At 40.7% G+C, this 20,561-nt stretch overlaps 1 protein-coding gene across 2 annotated transcripts in view; it reads right to left on the bottom strand.

Annotated features, from left to right (window-relative positions):
* Positions 1–19,055, bottom strand: part of DOK5 (docking protein 5) — a 152,682-nt gene extending 133,627 nt beyond the window's left edge. Inside the window, exon 1 of one of the 2 annotated variants that reach the window (XM_014832169.3) lies at positions 18,284–19,055. In XM_014832169.3, coding sequence (XP_014687655.1) covers positions 18,284–18,349 — 66 coding nt within the window. In that variant the 5' untranslated portion in view covers positions 18,350–19,055. Of the gene's footprint in view, positions 1–17,420; positions 17,583–18,283 lie in introns of those variants that run through there. The other variant, XM_070486158.1, reaches the window with a different exon arrangement.
* Between the last annotated feature and the right edge of the window lie 1,506 nt (positions 19,056–20,561).

Genomic DNA, 20,561 nt, shown 5'->3' with positions numbered 1-20,561 from the left:
GCTCAGACACCCCGGCTGCACTCTGCTTCCATTGTTTTTCAAGTCAGATGTATGACATTCCCTTTGGTTTCCTTCAAATCCATTTTTCAGTTATTTTCCTCATTAGCAACTCTTTGAAGCTGCTTCTTCTTTTCAGAGAATCAAGTAAACAAAGTAGTTCAGGAAAATACGTAAAAGAGGCAATCTTACAGTAGGAATTCAAGGTATTCAGCTAGTCCTGTTACTAATATTAAAATTACAGGGATTGGATGTAGGGACCTGCATGAGTACATAGAGATTAAACAGAGAAAGGCAAGCATCTGAACCCCTAGCTCCCCCTGTTACTAGCTGGGCAATCTTGAGTAAATTATGCATCCCCTCTAAGCTCCAACTCCTTCATCTATAAAATAAGGACAATGACAGTACATGGTAAGAGATTGAGACTGAATTCAAAACCATATTTAACCATTCTACCATAGTGCCACTTAGTCAAGTAATGTGGTTAACTATAGACACAGATGTGAGTGTCTTGTTTGTGTGACCTTGGTAAATCTCTCTGTATCTTAATTTTACTAATGTACATAGAGGTCCTTTTAAACAGGCCCAAGAGATGATGTAAGTGGTTACCCCCCCCTCAGTAATCATCCCACTAATATTGGCTCCACAGTGGTACAGTAACTGCAGCAGTAGCAGAACATCCCTACGTGGTCTCTGTGGGTGATGCCTGGTCCAACACACTGTCTGGTCCAGACAACATCCTGATGAAACTTCTGGCTCTGTCTCATCAGTGTTGGTATAAGTAGCAGAACGAGCATGCTACATAAGAGCGAACGCCAACACTTGCAATGTGACAGAGAAAATTATAAGTGAACAAATTATCAAGGTAAACTGGAATCCAAATCAGCTTGATTTGTTCTAAAACTGTGACCCAACTTTCTTCTCCCCTGTGCTCAGTCTGACCACCGTCTCTCACTCCCGAGACTGCCGTATGTAAATATTTGAGCATGTGAATCTAAATCCCATCCTTCTCTCTTAACAAACTGGAGCTGCTCTTGGTCCCTTGATAAACTTAATATGATGTTTAAAAAGACCATTTAGTCTGGGGTTGGCCCCGTGGCCAAGTGGTTAAGTTCGCGCGCTCCGCTGCAGGCGGCCCAGTGTTTCGTTGGTTCGAATCCTGGGCGCGGACATGGCACTGCTCATCAAACCACGCTGAGGCAGCGTCCCACATACCACAACTAGAAGAACCCACAACGAAGAATATACAACTATGTCCCGGGGGCTTTGGGGAGAAAAAGGAAAAAATAAAATCTTTAAAAAAAAAAAAAGACCATTTAGTCCTCTGATTTATGACAGTGAGAGAGATGTTGCTGAAACCCTGAGCTATCAGTGTTCTCAATTTAAACAATATTAATAATGATCAGGAAAGGAAAATATATTTCATCCTAATTGTGAGGATATCTTATAATGTTTTTGACAAAGCCATAATAATTATGCCAAGGTGCAGAAAGTAACACTGCCTAGCTACCTCTCCTGCAAAGGAAAAGATACAGTGAAAGCAACAATGGAGGAATTTACACATAAATGAACGTGATCTGTTGTTCTCCAAAGTCCCAATAGGAACATAAGAGAAAGTGTTAGTGACCTTGTTGGATGATGTCTTTCAGGACAACACAATATATAAATATACACCCTTATACAGAGAATGGGTTTTCAATCTATATTAAATAAAAGGAGCTCACTAAAAAGTCTCATCTCCCAAGCACTGTTCTTTGTGTCTGGTCAATTAGGGTCATGATATTTGTTTTTATTGTACTGCAAAAGGTATGAATGTGCACTGTAAAAATAAATAAATAAATAGACAAATAGAAAAATGTGAAAGCATAAAAGTGAAAAAGCAAGTGACCACCCACCTCACCTTAGCTCCATCAGTCTCACTTCTTAGAGGAAAGCACAGTGACTTTCCAGTAGTTACTACCAGAAACCGTTCCCAGCTTCATTTTTCTATTCCCATGCAGAAATACACGCGCACACATTTGTGCCAAAATTCCTTTTTTCTGTCACTTGCTTTTTTTCACACTGCACAATATATCAAGATAATTTTCCAAAGCTATAGCAATGGAGTAAAGAGCAAAACTCAAAGGTTTCAAAGTTATTAATGGGCGATTTTTCACCTTACAACAGATTGCACACCAACGTTCAACCATCCTCTCCTCCCTTTAAAAGATGCCCTTTATCAACACCTTAATTACACAGTTTTACACCTTCAGTACAAGAGTTTGCAGATGGATATTCAAGAGTGAAAACCGATAAGTTCTTCAAATGCAAGACTTTTTAAATTGGCAACCATGTTAGCCTCAGCAGTACAGAGGCAATTTCTCCACATTCGGGGTTGTGGTGCCCATCCATCGATTCATTAAGGGCCCACTCTGTTCCTGCGGGTGTGCTTGGGTTAAGAATCCAAGGGAATCATCAGCCAGGGTCTCCAATTTCAGAATCTGCTTTTTAAAGTAACCACTAGGCTATGAAATGCACTACATAAATTGTTTTATTTAATTTTCACAATATCCTTATGAGACAGAAACTGTAATCATTGACACCATTTAACTGAGGAAACAAATGAAGAGAGGTTAAATAACCTGTCCAAAATCGCAGTGAGTCAGTGGCATAGAAAGATGTGTCTGATGCCTCTTATCAAGGTTTTTGTTCTTAGCCAAAAGGCTCTAGACTTCGCAGCTTAAAAATATGATTTCTGAGGGGCCTTGGAAAAGCCATGAAATCTCTCTTGGCCTCACTTTCGCCACCAGTAAAATACAAGGATCAGACGAGTTAATATCAGATCTCTTTGCACTCTGAATGTCTGTTTATTCTGGTCCTTTTCTCCTTTCTCTGGTTTCAAAACTTGAACCGATGTGGTTCTTTTTATGCGTTTTCCCTTAAATTTAATATGATTGTCACTTGCACACTCTCTTGGTCAGAGAATAGTCAGAAATACTTTTTAATAACCCTTGTATTCTCCTTGTTAGCTGCTAATTTCTAACTCCATATGCCTACTGTCCATCTGAAATCACGATTACAAATTCCCTGGAAAGTATGACCTTCACTTGCAGAAAGCTGACCCATTCTTTGGGTTAATATTAAGGCCATTAGCCTAACCAAAGGATTTTTTCATCTTCAAAATGTTCATCTATCTCTGAAAAATAAGCTTCAACGTTAAACACCAGTCAAATGTCCAATCTCCTTCATGCACACTTTACCCTATATCCATCTCTCTTAAATAGATTTAACTTTAGAAATATATTTCTGGATGATAAAGAACTTTTCCAGTCTCATGTGTAAAACTGTCAATCTCATTAAAAGGTAGACCAGCAGGCTGGGGAAATGTACTTCTTTCTAAATCTTTAATCAATCTCAAAACATCTGCCAGCCAGCATATCTTCTGTAATTCCATTTATTTTACAAATGTGGCCCAGAAATTCACAATCACCCAACGAAATTGACAGTTATGAAAAAGAATCAAATTGTCTCCTCTGAGTGAGTGGGCTACTTGGTGGCCAAATGCCCTGTTCAGGACTAAAGTGGAATCGAATCCATAGACAAAAGCATTTTCCTTCCCTCTGGCTACAACAAGCATATCCAGAATTCCCCCTGCATGATGGTGTAAACAGGGACTCAGGAAAAAGCACTGCAATTAGGCCTTTCAAGCAAGAAAAGATAAAGGAATATGGGTATAAATTTGGTTTATTTGGAGCCTCTTCCTCCCAGAGTGAAACATGGTTGATACTAATAATTTCCTGAGTCCGGGTTAGGACAGGCAGAAACAAATGCTCCCGAGCGGTCTCGGTGGCAGGACACCTGGTACGGCGTCTTTGAAGGAAAATTGGCTCTATTTATCAAAATTGTAAATGGACACAACTTTGCAAGAACAATTTCCTTTTTAGGATTTATCTTAGAAATATAATATCATGTGTGCGTGAAGGGTATGCACAAGGACGTTCACTGCTTCATTGTTTAAACAGCAAAAATTAGAAATTGCCTTCAAATGTCCATTTTTAACATGAACTCATTAAAGAAATTGTGGAACAACCAAATAAATGAACTCTGAGCATGCATAAAATTTTTTGAAAAGTATTCCAACATAAGTTAAAAAAATGGTACAGGGTATATAACAATATTAAATAATATGAACCCATGTGTGCAAAACAAATTATACATACACAGACAAACACATGCATTTTTCTGCAGGCCTATGCATAAACATCTCCACACAAATATACAAGAGTCTGCCTAGAATGGCTATGCCTGAGAAGTGAAAAAAGTTTGGGGTGGGACGGAAATTTCCTCTTCATTCTATCCTTTCTTGCATTGTTTTATTTCTTTACCGTGTAGTTAAATTTGGCGTGCTCTGCTTTGGCGGCCCACGTTCAGTGTCTAGGCATGGACCTACACCACTTTTCTGTCAGTGGCCATGCTGTGGTGGCAGCTCACATATAAAAAGAGGAAGATTAGCAACAGATGCTAGCTCAGGGCAAATCTTCCTAAGCAAAAAAAAAGATATATACAAAATCCATCTTTTGTTATAGGTAGAGTGGGTCTTTTTTTTTTTTTTTTTTTTTTTTTGCCAGAAATTCAACTCCAGCTTTTGAAACCCCAAGTAAATAATAACTTTTAAAAGTTATCTGTTCTTGTTTGTTGGTCTGACACAAGTCCTAGCAGCACAATGTGGAAGTTTTCTCTGCTATTTTCCACTCAGGAGGCCAATGGTGGGGCGCTGGGGAGACCAACTTGGGACTGAATAGACTGTTCTGTGTGCTTGGGCATGCTCTTCACACCCACAATGGCACCTCTGGCTCAGAGGTGGACACGTGGTGAGAGAGGGAGGTCAGACATTTCTGTCTCCATCTTGCTACAATGGAAGCTGAGGTGTGAGAAGCTCAGTGACAAGCTCTGGTCACAGCAGATGGCCAGCAGCAGGACGGGGCAAAAATCAGGCCCTTCTAATTCCACGCAGGTTTCTCTCCTCCACATGTTTGGCCAAAGTCTATAGTTGGGATATTGCAAAAGGACTATAAACAAAAATACACAGTAGAATTCCAGGTCTTGGGATTTATGAATATGTGTTCACATTATACGCTAGGGTTACTGTCTATTTCATAAGTTAATATGAAAAATGTTTTCTCAGGGTTTCATTCATTTACTTAAATGTTTTTTGAGTACCTACTATGTGCCAAGAAACTATTCTAGCTGCTGAGAATTCAGCCATTAACAAAACAGAAAAAGAGCTTACCCAAGTGACGCTCAGAGTCAAGTAGAAAAAATGAGCATTAAAGAAATGAATCATTTTAAAAATCACTACAGTTGTCAGGAATGATTCCGAATGAAACAAAAAGGGGATGAGATGGAGAATACTCAAGGGAGGCCACCTGCAAATGGATGGTCAACAGCTCTCTGGGGAGGTGACTTTTGAGCTGATAACTGAAAAGCCAGCCTTGGAAGAGCATTACAGATAAACGGAGGCATCGCGTGCAAAGGATGTGAATGAAAAAAGAGCTTGTGGTGTGAAGAAGGGAAAGGAGCTGGAGTGGCTGGAACTTAGACAAGAAAAGAGAGGCTCAAGACACTGAATTAAGCAAGGCCTTGTGGTTCTTAACATCTAGGAACAAATTCAGAAGTTGTATCTAGCTGTCAATAAGAAGATTCATATCACAGGGCCGGCCTGGTAGTGTAGTGGTTAAGTTCGTGTGCTCCGCTTTGGCGGACCGGGGTTCACAGGTTCAGATCCTGGGCACAGACCTACACATGGCTCACCAAGCCATGCTGTGGTGGTGTCTCACATACACAATAGAGGAAGATTGGCACAGACATTAGCTCCGTGACAATCTTCCTCAAGCAAAATAAGGGAGATTGGCAACAGATGTAAGCTCAGGGCCAATCTTCATCACCAAAAAGAAGATTTATATCATCCCTCTCTTCCCAGCTAGACCCACCTGAAGCATCTTACAAGACTGACCAATCTAATAAAAATATTGGTTGGGCTACATTAGTCCATATGTATTCATTGATTCAACAAACATACCTTTTTGCCTAAAATATGTTGATTAAATTTTCAATTTTATTTTTAGAATAAAAGTAACAAATGTAGTCACAGTTAACATATGATTTATCACATCTTCTAGGTCAAAGACTTCTAATGTAGCATTTCCCAGGAAGGTGCTTTTTTAAGAAAGCAAATAACCCTTTATGTGTTTCTAAGTCCTTACTTAGCAATTGCTTTTTAAGTTGATTAAATATCACGCAGAAGAAAAAAGACTACCAAACTGAAAAGATTCTAACCATAAAATTGCCAAGAATTCGGTCTCAGGCTTGAGAAAATCTATATACAAATGGGCCCATTTTTCACATTAGATTAGGAAAACCTTGAACAAGCTCTCAAAGCACACTACAATAAGATGAGAGGAAACGGGCGCTCTCAGAGTGCTAGGAACATCCTAGTAGGCACTGTTGACAAAATTTTCCACGTGAATACGCTTGGACAATGAGTCCCACTTCTGGGAATTCATTCACCAATGTGCTCACCGCTGGGTGGGATGAGGAGTGACCTGTGGCACTGTTTGCAACAGAAAAAAAAAAAGGAATTACTCAAACGGTCCACAAGAGAGATGCAGCTCGGATTCAGATTCAGGCTCTGCTATGCACCAGCTGTGTGACCTGAACAAAAACTTAACATCTCAGGAGCTCAGTCTTGTGATCTGTAAAATGGACATAAAAACACCTACTTTTGCCCATATTTAATGATAAATAAAAGAAAGGAAGGAAAGAAGGAAGAATGAAAAAATAAGCAAATAAATATATAAGATATATCCATATACTGAAATCCTATCCAATTATTGAAGAGCATGATATATTGCTAAATAAGAAACCATAGTGCAGAAGAGTGTGTTAATTATATATTACACACACGTGCACACAGAGACACAAAGCTATTTATACATAGACTATTCTAGAAGAAACTATTCACAGTGGTTGCTTCCGGGGAAGGGAATTAGATGATTCCTGGGGAACAAGTATGAAAGGAAATCTTACTGTTCAATGGATAAATTTTGTACGTTTACATCATATTACCTATTCCAAATAAAATAAAATAAAATTTAATTTTAAGGAGGTCAATTCAATCCTCCAGCATTAATTGCTGTGCTCTCTGATACTGAATTTGCAGATTACATCCAACAGTAATTATGAGAAATTCTACAATATTCTACCACTCAAGAATAGAATACACAACAAAATAAGGTGGGATAGATACACAATTTTCTATTTGTCTTCTTACATCTGAATATCTCATCCTATTATTCTGACCTGAAGTAAAATTCTTCATTCATTCAATCAGCAAATATTAAGCATTAACTATGGGCTAAGAGCTGAGGATACAGCAGTGAACAAGAGAGCCAAAGTCTTTGGTCTCATAGAATTTATATCCTAGTGGGAGAAAACATAACCTATAAAAAAAATTAAGAAGAAAATATCGGCACGAAAATAAAAAAATTAACCTTTAAAAAATCCTATGCATACTCTTAAATTAGGGCCATGTTCTAGAGGGATCCGAGGAGAAGACTTCAGATGCAGTGGTCAGCGCAGGTCGCTCTGAGGCGGAAATACAAAGCCAAAATCTAGATGCCAAGAGAGTCAGCCAGGAGAAAATCAGAGAGACGCCCAGCCATTAGTGGAGAAGACAGATTCATATAGACTAAGACCTCTCCAGGGAAACTGCCCCTGCCCCAGAAAGGTTCCTTTCAAATCTCACTTCACACCACATTTTATATCTGAATCAACGATGTTGAAAACTAGACGCCTTTCATAACATCTAGATTTTGGGCCACGATTGGTGGAATCCAACCCAGGCTCAAAAAATGGTTCTTTTGCAAATTAGCCAAACTATCTGCATATAGGTAGATGGAAATACGGAAACCTGAAGAAATTTTTCAAACGAAGAGTCAATTTTGTTAGAGTATTCAAAGAGGTATGATTTCTTAAAGATTTTTTAAATTTAAAAAAATGTGTAGTGTTAACATAATAAAACACATTTTAAGACTTTGATTGCTTTCCTAAACAGTGAAACTTGTATTAAGTAAAAGCTTTGAAACCAAACTAGTGTTTTAATTTCATTTGAGGTAGTCCATTCATAAAACAGGCTAATTTCTCTTTCCATTAACTACTGAAGTATTTATTGTATATACAAATGGAGGGAAGACAAGATAAAGGCTTGGGTAAATTCGAGTTAAGTTTGTGGGGTTTTTTGGTTAAGAAGTGAAATATATATTTACAGAGATATCAGATGCAAGTTTCTTAAGAGGATGGTATTGAGTAGATGGGATATTTTTTCTTAGGACCCAATTTTTAAGATATTTGTATAAAATTAAGCCATATGGCAGCTATAAGGAAAGAAATTTTTACAAAACCTACTTAAAAAGATAAGTACAATGGTCCTGAGTTCCCAAACTTCAGTCATGCATAGGCCGCCACATGGATGTGCGCTGTATCTGAGTTCCACCTCTTACCTCTATAGTTTTTGCCACTTGTCGGTAATACTTGCACTATCAGTTAATTATCTATTAAATCACTTCACTTTTTAAATTAAATAAACTTATTTAAAGAGAAAGCTACATTTCTTATCTTAAATGGAAAACCAGTATCACCTGAAGGTAACTGTAAAATTTAATACAACATGTAGTTAACAAACACAATAAAATACAATATCGTCACATGAAGACTGTACCACGTTCAGGTCTCTCTCTATTAAAAGGCCGACTTAGCCAACAGTTCTTGAGTTAAGTTGAACAAGAAGCAGCATTTTTTCTCAATTTATGATTCAACGTTGTTTACTGCCCTAAAATGGTCTCTTGAGATATACAACTCTCACATTTGGGCAACACTACTAGCGTTAATAGGCAAAAATATTATGGTCAGTCTTTTAACCAAAAGTCTGCCGTCATGGCTAATATAGCCAACTGTACATTTTCTAAGATAGTGTTTCATTAGTGGCCCCTAAATAAGCCCAATGTTATAAAACTTTATCGCTGAAGTTAACAGCTAGAGGAAAGTGAAACGCTCCCTGTTTTTCATTGCTAAGCCATGACACGTCTGCTGAGATAGGAGTGAATGCATCTCTATTAGTTTACGGTTCTTACAGACAACGAACAACAAATATTGTCTCAATCTCTTAACAATAAAAAATAAAAATCAACATCATAACCATTCATTAAGTTCCTACTATGAGTCAGGCAAAAGATTAAGGGTTTGACATACTTATCTTTTATGAGAAGTGCATTATCTTCGTTTTTTATATGAGGAAGCTACATGTCAGAAAGAGTAAGCAATTTTCCCAAGGCCATTGAGTCAATAAGCGGCCAAGTTGAGATATGAGTCTCAAATTTATGCTATTTCCACCATAGAAAAAATAATGCATCAATTCAATCATTAAAAAGAGAAAGAGGGGCAGGCCCAGTGGCATAGTGGCTAAGTTTGCATGCTCCACTTTCGCGGCCCCAGGCGCAGGTTTGAATCCTGGGCATGGACCTAAGCACAGCTTGTCAAGCCATGCTGTGGCGGGCATCCCACATAAAACATAGAAGAAGATGGGCACGGATATTAGCTCAGGGGAAGCAAGGAAAGAAGGAAAGAAAGCAAGAAAAAGTGTCCCAGCAAGATGTGCAGTAGTTATAGACAGGATTATTCTAAAATTCATATCGAAAAGCAAAGGAACTAGAATTGCTAAAACAATTTTGAAAAAGAAGAATAAAGTGGGAGGAATCAGTCTACCCTATTTCATGACGTACTGAACACCTACACCTAGAGACATATATAAACCCATGGCTGCACATATACAGGTATATAAACAATAGAACAGAATAGAGGACCCAGGAATAGATACACATAAATATGCTTAATGGAGAAAAGACAGTCTTTTCAACAAACGGTGCTGAAGCAATTAGATATCTATAGGCAAAAAATGAACCAAGCCCTAAAATGCACACCTTATACAAAAATTAACTCAAAATGGATCACGAACTTAAATGCAAAAGGTGAAACTATAAAACATTTAGAAAAAACAAAGGAAAAACTATTTGGGATCTTGGGCCAAGCAAAGCGTTAGTATCAAAACCATACAAAAAGGAAAAACTTGTTGAATTGGACTTCATCAAAATTAAAAACTTCTGCTCTGTGAAAGACCTTGTTAAGAGGATGAAAAAGATAAACTACATACTGAGAGAAAATATTTGCAAACCACGTCTGAAGAGGATTAATATCTAGAATACATAAAGAACTCTCAAAACTCAACAGTTAAAAAGCAAACAATCCATTTAGAAAATGGTCAAAAGACAGAAACAAGCATTTTACCCAAATGTACGTAAGGATGGCAAATAAGCACAAGAAAAGATGTTCAACATCTCTCCCTATTAGGGAAATGAAATTAAAACCACAGTGAGGGGCCAGCCCCATGGCCGAGTGGTTAAGTTCACGCTCTCCGCTTCCGTGGCCCAGGGTTTTGCCAGTTCAGATCCTGGGCACAGACCTAGCACTGCTCATCGGGCCATACTGAGGCGGTGTCCCACAGAGCAGAGCCAGAAGGACCTACAATTAGACTATACAACTATGTACTGGTGGGACTATGGGGTGACAAAGAAACAAAAAAAGAAAAACAAGCAAACAAAAAGATTGGCAACAGATGTTAGCTCAGGTGCCAACCTTAAAAAAAAACAACCAGAATGAGATGTCAATACACACACATCAGAATGACTAACATAAAAAATAGTGACAACACCAAAACTAGTGACGACATCGAAGGCCGGCAAGGATGCGGAGAAACTGGATCACTCATACATTGCTGATGTGAATGTAAAGTGGCACAACCACTGTGAAAAAGTTTGGCAGTTTCTTAAAACACTAAACACGCAACTAGCATACAACCCAGCAATTGCACTCCTGGGCATTCAGGTAGAGGTATGAACACTTACGTCCATGCAAAAACATGAACACAAACGTGTATATCAGCTTTATCACAACAGCCCCAAACTGGAAACAACTCAGATGCCCTTCGATAAGTGAATGGCTAAACAAACTACGGTACGTCCATACTATGGAATACTGCTCAGCAATAAAAAGGAATGAACCATTGAAATCTATGACAATCTGGATGAATTTCCAGAGAATTATGCTGAATCAAAAAAAACCAATCCCAAAAGGTTACATACTATATGGTTCCATTTATATAACATTCTTGAAATGATAAAATTATAGAAATGGAAAACAGATGAGTGGTTGTCAGGGCTTTAGCAGGAGGGGCAGCTATAAAAGGTCAACACAAAGGACCCTTGCGGTGAGGGAATGTTCTGTATCTCGACTGTACCGATGTCAATATCCTGGTTGTGATACTGGACGATAGATCTGAAAGATGCTACCATTGGAAGAAACTGGGTAAAGGCCACGGGATAGCTCTTGGCATTATTATTACAACTACATGCGCATCTACAATTACCAAAAAATAAAAAAAATTAATTTAAAAAATGAGACCACGGTTCTGAATCTTTTCGAAGTTGCAGAGGGTGAGGGTGAGAGAGCCTGGGGCAGGGAGGTCCAGATCTCTGCCAGAATCTGATGAAAGCTATGAAGCATCACCTGAGAAAAATCACCAGCATCCTATCCCTGGAGCCCAGTTAATGATTCCACTGGAGAACATAATCCACACGGCTAACACTGATGTTCTCTGGGATCTAGGGCACACACAGAGGCTTAGGACACTACAAAATAAAGACAACCCCGCAACTGTTCGGCAAAAATCAGCTTCCAAATACTTCCCCAAAATTTAGCCATCTGCATTCAAGAAAGAAGCTATTTTAATTTCAACATTCACATACATCTGTAGCATTTCTAAACTCACAATTTTATTTTGAATTTCACAGAAACAGAGAGTTGTAGGAGGGAAGCATATTAATCTCTTCCTGGTTTACAATCTCCAAAGGTTTTATTTCCACCGGACTGGAGTCAAATTCCTAGAGTAAGAAGAAAATCAAATTTGCCCTTCCTCGTTTCACAAAAACGGACCAGGGAGAGACCTGCAGATCCCTTTTCACTTCAATATTTGACCTGTTACTCAGACTAATTCACCCTCAACTATAGTAATACACAGAATGTTAAAAATACTATAAATAGAGTAACATATAGTGCTGTATAGTAATATGTACAATATATTAATCTGTATTAATCCTAATACAAGTCCAAAATAGACTGTCAATTTCTTGAGGATGCTGACTATACTTGTCTTATTTAAGGTGGCTTACCTGGAGCTTAACACTAGTAGGCTCTCATCTCAATAAATATTGGATGAGTAATAAATAAAAGCAAATAAATCCCAAACGAAAACTAAATTCTTAAAATACCAAAGAGAAGCATTCCCCACAAAATTGACAGGGCTGTTTGAAAAATAAGTATTTCTGGTCATCTAATGAATATGATAAAAAAAATACATTGGCAGATGTGGGAAAAATCATCACATCAGTAATTTGGTTTAATGTCTACACACAAAGCACTAAATAGGCCATTCTATGCTTAAATTAGTTTGGGGAACGATGATTAAAGGCTGACTTTACGCATTTATTAATCATATCCTTCGCACAGACCACCAGATGAAGACGATGAAAATACCAGCTAGAAAGCACTTCTGAGATGGAAACCGGTAAAGATAGTTCAGACGGGGCCAAAATACTCCGGAGTCTTGACTTCGGCATGCGCATTCAGTCTATCCGACAGTAAATTTCACCGCAGGCAAAGTTATCCCCAAAGCTTCTTTCTCTTGGAGAAGAAAAACGGCACTTCATTCAGGACTTCCTGAATGTCTGCGTGTGTGGGGTGCATGCATGTGTACATATACTTATGTTCTGATGGTTTATGACAAATTTATTCTATTTCTATGATTTTGACATTATGAACATAAATTTGTCATGGTACCATAAAAAATGCACAGATCTTGGTCATCTATAAATCCTAAACCCACAGATGAAACACAGAAGCCTCTTTGGTATACTGGGTCAGGTGAAACAGAGAAACAAAAAAGTGAGGAAAGGTTTCTGCCCAAAATCTGGCCAGGAACGAACCAATTTTTCAAATCCATTCTCTGTCACCAAAGAAAAAGACCCTCAAATTAACAGAAATACCTCCTTCTCTGATGAGCTCATTCAAACCAAAGTTACAAAGAGAGGATCTTTCTGTCCTTGATATCTTTGTCATTTGTCTAAGGATCATGAAAACTCTTAGAAAAGCAAATACCCCTAGATACCTAGCATCAGTGCTGAGCAACATCTGTGCCTGTACATTAATTATTTCGGTGATATTAAGTTCACTTTCCAGCTAAACAGCAGTTCTCTGAGGATGAGAGCTATTTCAGTAGAAACAGTAAGAATACTAACCATCTAGTCGCCATGGTCCTCTAACAGCACTAGTGCCAGAAGTGAGAACAGTAATAAACATTAATTGGGTTTCCACTGAGCCAAGCATTGTGTTCAACCCTTTACGAGGACCGTCTAGTAGGTAGGTATTGTGAGTCTCCCTGTTTTTACAGAAGAGTGAGGCTTATAAATGTTAAATAAATCACCGAAAGTCACATAACCGGTCGCTGAATTGGGATTTTCACACAGTCTCATCTCGGAGCCCATGCTCTTAAACCAGTATACAGTGATGGATTCATTCATTCATTCGTTCATTTAATAAATCTTCATCAAGTGCCTGCTTAGTGCTGAGTACTGTTCTGAGCACTGGGGTTCAACTATAATGAAAAGATAGAGAAGTCCCAGCCCTTGTGGGGATACGGGCAACAGACAAGTAAAAGATACAGATCAACTGTGAGGAGTGTTAAGTCTAGAGAGAAACAAGGGAAGGGATGGGGGGGGGGGGGGGCGGGAAGGAAGAAGTAAAATGGAGTATTGGAACACCTCAGTGAGAAGGTAGCATTTGAGGAAAGCCTGAAGGATATGAGAGAGCCAGCCAGGAACAGATACATGAGGGAACAGCATTCCAAGCAGACAGAACAGCGAGAGAAAAGGTTAGCCCAGTCAACTCATTGTAAGGCTTTTTACTCTGAATTGCATTGAAAGGCCTTGGTGGTTGAAGCAGCCAGGAAGACAAATTAGGAGCTTATTACAGCATTGCAGGGAGGAGATGATGGGGCTTGGACCAGGGTAGTGGTGGTGGAGAGTGTGAGAGAGAGTCATTTCCTAGATATATTTCAAAGATAGAGCCCACAAGATTTCCCAGTGGACTGGTGGTGGGAGTGAGAAAAAGACAAGGAGAGAGAAATGAGACTGAGGTTCCCTGGTGTGTTGCTTGTTTGATTGGTTTTTATCAGGGTAACTAAAATGCTGGGACCTCCAGCGGCTGAGATGCAGACTCCAGGAGCAGCAGGTTTGGATGAAACAACCAAGGGTTTGGATGCATTAAGTTTGAGACTGTTAGACATCCAGGTGGAGATGTGGGCTAGACTGAAGAGGCCCTCGGTAGACAAGAGCACAGAGACGTTACTCAAAGGCGAATAATCAAGGGATTTCGTGTAGATAAAGAGAAAAGGTCTGAGTTTAAACTCTGAGGCTTGCATCATGGCCAAGCCATAGCAATTATTGATTGGGACATTCTCACCATTGCAAAGGAAGAAACCAAGTGAGGATAGTTACATGATGCCATCTAAGCCACACAGTCAGGTTAACGATGTGCAAATCGCCCGATTCACCATTCATCTAAGAATAAGTTTGTAGAGCCTTTTGTGGATTAGCCAGTTAATTGTAGACAGCTGTTCCCCTTTCCACCCCCCCACCCTAGCCCCCGCACAGCGTCTCAAATGGTAACATCGACATTCCTGAACAAATATTGTACCCAGAGCACAGCTTGAGACCTCCATGTACCGATGGAGATTAAGCTGGAGAAGGAACATGTGAAGATACTGAGATTTTTGAGTTAAATGAGTTGAATTTCATGAAGCTTCTTGATGTTCAAAAAAAATAAGTCAATACCTATTTGATTGTTTAATGACTTAAACTGTTTAGGATCTCAACTAAATGTGACCACTTATCCACCACCCATTTGAACCAGGATGGTCTTAGAATGTTTCCTGCCCCATTGAAAAATCACTTAAATACTCGTAAAAGCTTCAACCAATGAAAACACCTACAGCTGCATAAACATTTCCGTCTTTGGACACTTCTAGATATAAAGATAAGGAAATCAATAATCCCTTTATCCTTCTACCAATCTTAATTCATTTGATCACACTAAAGAAATAATACAGTCAGAATCAATACTGTATGCGTTCATTGCATTTTCACAGGTGTTATCATATTTAATGCTCCCAACATCATTAAATAGTGTTCATTGTACAGATTAGAAAACTGAGTCCAAGAATGATCAAGGGTCATGGAGCTAATGAGTAACAGAAGTAGAATTTGTTTTCTTCTCTCTTTCCAAAACTCAGGGAGCGTTCCTAGGCACAACAGCTGCTTTCCATGAAATGCTGTTTTCTTGTTTAATTATAAACCCTCCCAAACATGGTTCTAATCCATAGACATTTGTCTGGATTCCATTAATAAAACTATTATGTCATATTCATTCCTAAAGAGGCTTACGAATTGCAAAGTCACACATTCACGCTGTAGTTCAATGCGTTTTGCAGTGGGCACTTACTAAGTGCCCACTCTGTAGCAGATGTAATGTCCTAGCACTCCTGGAGACTGACACACTTTGCATCCTGTTCCAGGCTACATGCAGCCTAGACTAATACCACTAACGCTTCTTACTTTGGACACAGGGTCCCTCTGTCGTTTCCTGGTAGCATCCTTCACCGTTACTTGCAGCCTCCATTAAAACTTTGGTTCACACTGTTTCTCACAACTATGTAATCAGCCTCCTCAGTTTATATAAATAAATTATATCATAATAACACTTTTTAAAAATTAACTGGTGATAAAACCAATGTTAACAAATAAGACCAGATTTCTTTGATTATATTTTTCTTTTTCTTTTTTTTTGTGAGGAAGATTCGTCCTGAGCTAACATTGGTGCCAGTCTTCCTCCACTTTGTATGTGGGATGCCTCCACAGCACGGCCAATGAGTGGAGTAGGTCCACACCCGGGATCCAAACCCACAAATCGGGACCACCAAAGCAGAGCATGGAGAACTTTAGCCACTCAGCAACAGGGCCAGACCCCTCTTTGATTATATTTTTGACCTTTTCTTTTCATGAGCAATAACCATCATTCAATATCCTAAAATCTATCTGAGTGCTAACACACACGAAATGAATAAGTCCTGAGAAAGTCTACTGCTCACCGGCCTTCAAAATACTGTAAAACATAAAATGAATGCAAACTAAACTATCTTTCTTTTCCTTCGGCTTCAAATATCTGTCCATAAACGTTGGCACACAGGACTATGTATCAGTGGTAATAATACAGAAAAATAATCTCAATTACCATAAACTAGAAAGTTACAGCAACTAGTCTTTCAAATAAATCACCATGTGTCACAATTCGGCATAAACTCCGATCCTTATGAATAATTCACATTTTGTGCATTAATAATACATGCCTTCTTCCTATTGGAATGTTCCCTAAAACAGAATGGATGTCTCCTATCAATTTCCTCAAATGACATGATGGAGTAAATCTAAAATTAGAATGGTGCTTTTAATGCTCCCTTTAAAATCGCCACACTTGGCTGGCTCTTGAGATTATCAAAATACAAAGTTCCTATTATTTCTGGTCCTTTGCATGAGAATCACTCAGTTAAGTACCCCAATAGTAACTGCTCCTGCTGGTGAGAATATTTACAAAGCAGAAGGGAAAAATCAAGAAAACTTAGGCAGGGCTGATAGAGATTGGTTAGTTCTGTTATATTTCTCCCCAATTATATATTTATAGATTCACAATAACATGGGACATAATTGCTAAAACATGGTAACCAGGAGGGAAAAAAAGAAAGAAAGCAAAAGACCAAAACAAATCAGGCAAGAGTTTTTAATAACTACAGATCTTTCTATCACCAGGTTTTCCTCCCTAGCTGTGAAATTTTCTTTCAATTTTCAGTAAAATTATCTGACACGTAAAAAAATCTAAAGACCAAATAAAAGAAAGGTGTCAATCACATATATTTGTAGAGAAAGACATTCAACTTATTACTGTAACACTACCCCCAGTGGGGCCATTCCACATCATTACTGTAATTATTATTGTTTCAGATATTACTAAAGTAAGCTTTCCTCCCCCAACACTCTTGCCGAAACACACACAATACACAAAAACAGCAACAACACTTGACACAAGGCAAAGAGAAATGAGATAGTTCGAAATTTAAAAAAAAAAAAAATCATTCCAGTATCTTCCTCCTCCCTCAAGAATTCCTTTACCATCACTCATGCCCAAGGAGAAGCAGAATGAGTTCTCCTGAGGTCCCATCAATGAAGAGCCAAGGGGAAAAGGGCAGAAGAGAGGGAGTTTTAAGAGAGGGGCGACGCCTGGGCGACCATCCGTCCCCTACAAGTACCCTCAGATTCATTCATTCTTTCAGTATATATTTAGGGAGCATTCGCTGTGTGCCAGGTATTATGTTCCACCCTAAATAATCTCCCAGCGGGTTTCCAGTGTGTATTCCAACAGAACTCCACCAGCCAGGCTAAGGACTCTGGTATCTACCCCAAGACGGCCTGGCCAGAGGCCAGCCCACGCGGCCTTCGCCAACACCTGGGACGAGGTGGGTCACTGTCCAGCATCCGGAGTGCGAAGAGACCTTTTGCTTGGCGAAACCTCTTCCTGGAGTCAGAGGGTCACTGACCTTGTTCACACCGAGGGCGTCTGCCCTCTTTCTCAGACAGCCGATCCATCCCCTAGAAAAGTTAAGTTGGCGGGGAGTGGGAAGAGGGGCACCGGGGCCATCCGGCAGGCTCAGCACCCCCGCCCGGGTTTCTCAGCTCTAACTCCCATGGCTACGGAGAAATATTTATTTCCAGTAGACGGGCTCCAGTGGCTACTGAAGCCGAACACGCGGCCACCATCAGAAAGCCAAGTCATCCGAGAGATAAAGATAGATCCATTACATACCTAGACCTGGCCTTCCAGGGGCAGCCCCAGCAGACGTGGATTTCGGCTGAGAAAGCCACAGCGCAATTCCCCAGCGCGCTGCCGGGGAATCTCCTTCCACCCTTCAGGGATGCTGGCTAAGGATAAAGACAATTGAACGGGCGAACAGGAAAAAAAAAGGATCGATACTTACCCCTAGGCGTCTGCTCCGGATCCTCACGTACCCTTGCTTCACTATGTCATTAAAATTGGAAGCCATCCCGGACAGCCGGTGACCCCCCTCACCCAAGCGCACGCACCCTAAGTGGCTTTGGGGAGGGTTGAGGGCAGGGTCAAGAGAAGACGTGAGGTCGGGAAGGGGGGAGAAAGTTGGAGCGATGAAGCTGCTTCGGCTGCGGCTCAGCGTGGCTTTAGAAGGCGCACATCACTTTCTCTGTCCCCCAAACCCTGAAAGTGGGCGGCCGGCTTGCAGCCACTTTGGGGGAGCGCAGAGAGCGCGGCGCGGCGAGGCGAGGCTGGAGCGCCGGCGTCAGCTGACTCATCAGCCAGCCTGCCAGGAGGAGGAGCGGCGGCTGCTCAGGGATCCAGCCCTGCCTCTTCCCGGGGCCCAAGAGCAGAGGAGGAGGAGGAGGAGGACGGGAGGGCGAGGAGGAGGAGCCGCGCGGGTCCCCGCGCCCGGCTGAGGCCACCCGCAGGCAGACACCCTTGAACGCGCACACACCCCTCCCCTCCCCTCTAGCCCACCTTGGCCGACCCGCATCCCATCCCCCCAGGACCACGCGCGAGCCTCAGCCCGCCCCCGCGCCTAGGCTACAGCCTGCCGTGATAACGCTCCCTCGCTTCTCGCTCCGGTGGCTTATTTTAGGAAGAGGGGAAATTTCACTTTTCCCGGCCGCCGCCTACCCCGCCTGTGCCTTCGGCCCCATCTCTTCCCTAAGAAGGGCTCGTTTTTACCTCTGCTGTGCGTGTCTGGGGAGGCGATGTTGCCATGGTTTGCCTTGACCTTGGCATATGAGGGGAGGGATATCGCCATGGCTTAAGCTACGTGCTTCTTCGGGTTTCCTTGGCATCCTGGACCCAGCCCTCGGTGATACCGTTTGGCACGTTTTCCTTGTTTTAGCCTGTCTTTCCCACCCGGTTGTAAGGTTCCCACGACTAACACTTGGCGTCGTTAATACGTGAACCCCCTAAGCCTGGCCCAGAGCAGGTGCTGGATAAATCCATAGTGCCAAGCACAGCTTTAAACCCTTTGCTGATTAATTCATTTAAACTCCCCTGTACCTATTGTAAATACCAGGCCCTTATTTACGCCTCCCTAGCCTGGCAATAGAGCTCACCGCCTGACCATTAGGGGATGCTGCCTATAGAATAAGATTCAAAGGCAACCAGATTTTACACTCGCCTGCCCCTGGCTGCACTACCTTCCCAAAGCGGCTTCAGTCCATAACCGCTAACACTTATTGGGCACCAGACTGCTAGGCACTGTGCTAATCCTGATAAGGGAATAATAACATAGATCCTAGCATCCACGTTTTATAGAAACTGAAGCTCAGACGAATTAAGAGACTTGCCCTGGATCCCACAGGGCTAGGATTGAAGGGAGGTGTGTGTGACATCAGCTCTGCTGGTAAGCACGGCCCTGCACCCTCTTCTGAAGAGCAGATGCCACGGAGGAGGGAGGTTAGCTGGTTTCCGGGGAAAATCTTTCTAGTCATTTGCACTAACCACAAAGGCAAAAACAGCATCAGAAATTTGACAATTCTTGTTCACTAGAGGTGACCAAACTAAGGCTGGGTGACCTCGGGCAGGAGCTATTGAGAAGAGGATTCGTTTGTTTAGTGCACTATCTGGCCTGATGACATTTGAAGGCCTTTCGACTCTAAGATTATATGAATCTTTCCTTTCTCAATGGGAGCACTAGCTTTCAGTCACCTTGATTTGATGGGTGTCGGTCAAAGAAGAGAATCACCCAAGAATGTGTCATGGGAGAACTGAGACTAAAGTGAGACAATCAAAAAGCAAAAATTCTGACAAGGAGAACTCTTTTGGCCGTATAATAAATCATTAGCTCTGTCATTTGATGTAAATGATGTTCTAAGTTTAAATCTCTGACCAAAAGAGGATGAGATGACAAAATCGTTTGGAGAGTTCTTTCTGAAGGCTTACAACTTAAAAAAACAAAAAAATACTGTCCGTGGTTGCCATGAAATGGGCGTGTTCATGGAAGGCATTTGTCTCACACATCATTTGTAGACCAAGCCCACAGTATCACAGAAACAAAGAATGCAGGAATTTAGGCATGAGGAGCTTGAAGTTAATGGCTTAAGATAACAGAAATAATCACTGACAAAAACTGAGAAATCCATCCCTTGTTAGTTAATGTTGAGTGCAATCAACATCCGTAAATAATCAAACTAGAAAATACCAAACTAGATGTGAAGAAACAAGTGATTTCTTTTTCATTGCAAGAT

This window comes from Equus asinus, chromosome 15 (assembly GCF_041296235.1).
Source record: "Equus asinus isolate D_3611 breed Donkey chromosome 15, EquAss-T2T_v2, whole genome shotgun sequence".
Taxonomy (NCBI): Eukaryota; Metazoa; Chordata; class Mammalia; order Perissodactyla; family Equidae; genus Equus; species Equus asinus.
The sequence above is the reverse complement of the archived record's forward strand: the minus strand, read 5'-3'. Positions and strand labels throughout refer to the sequence as shown.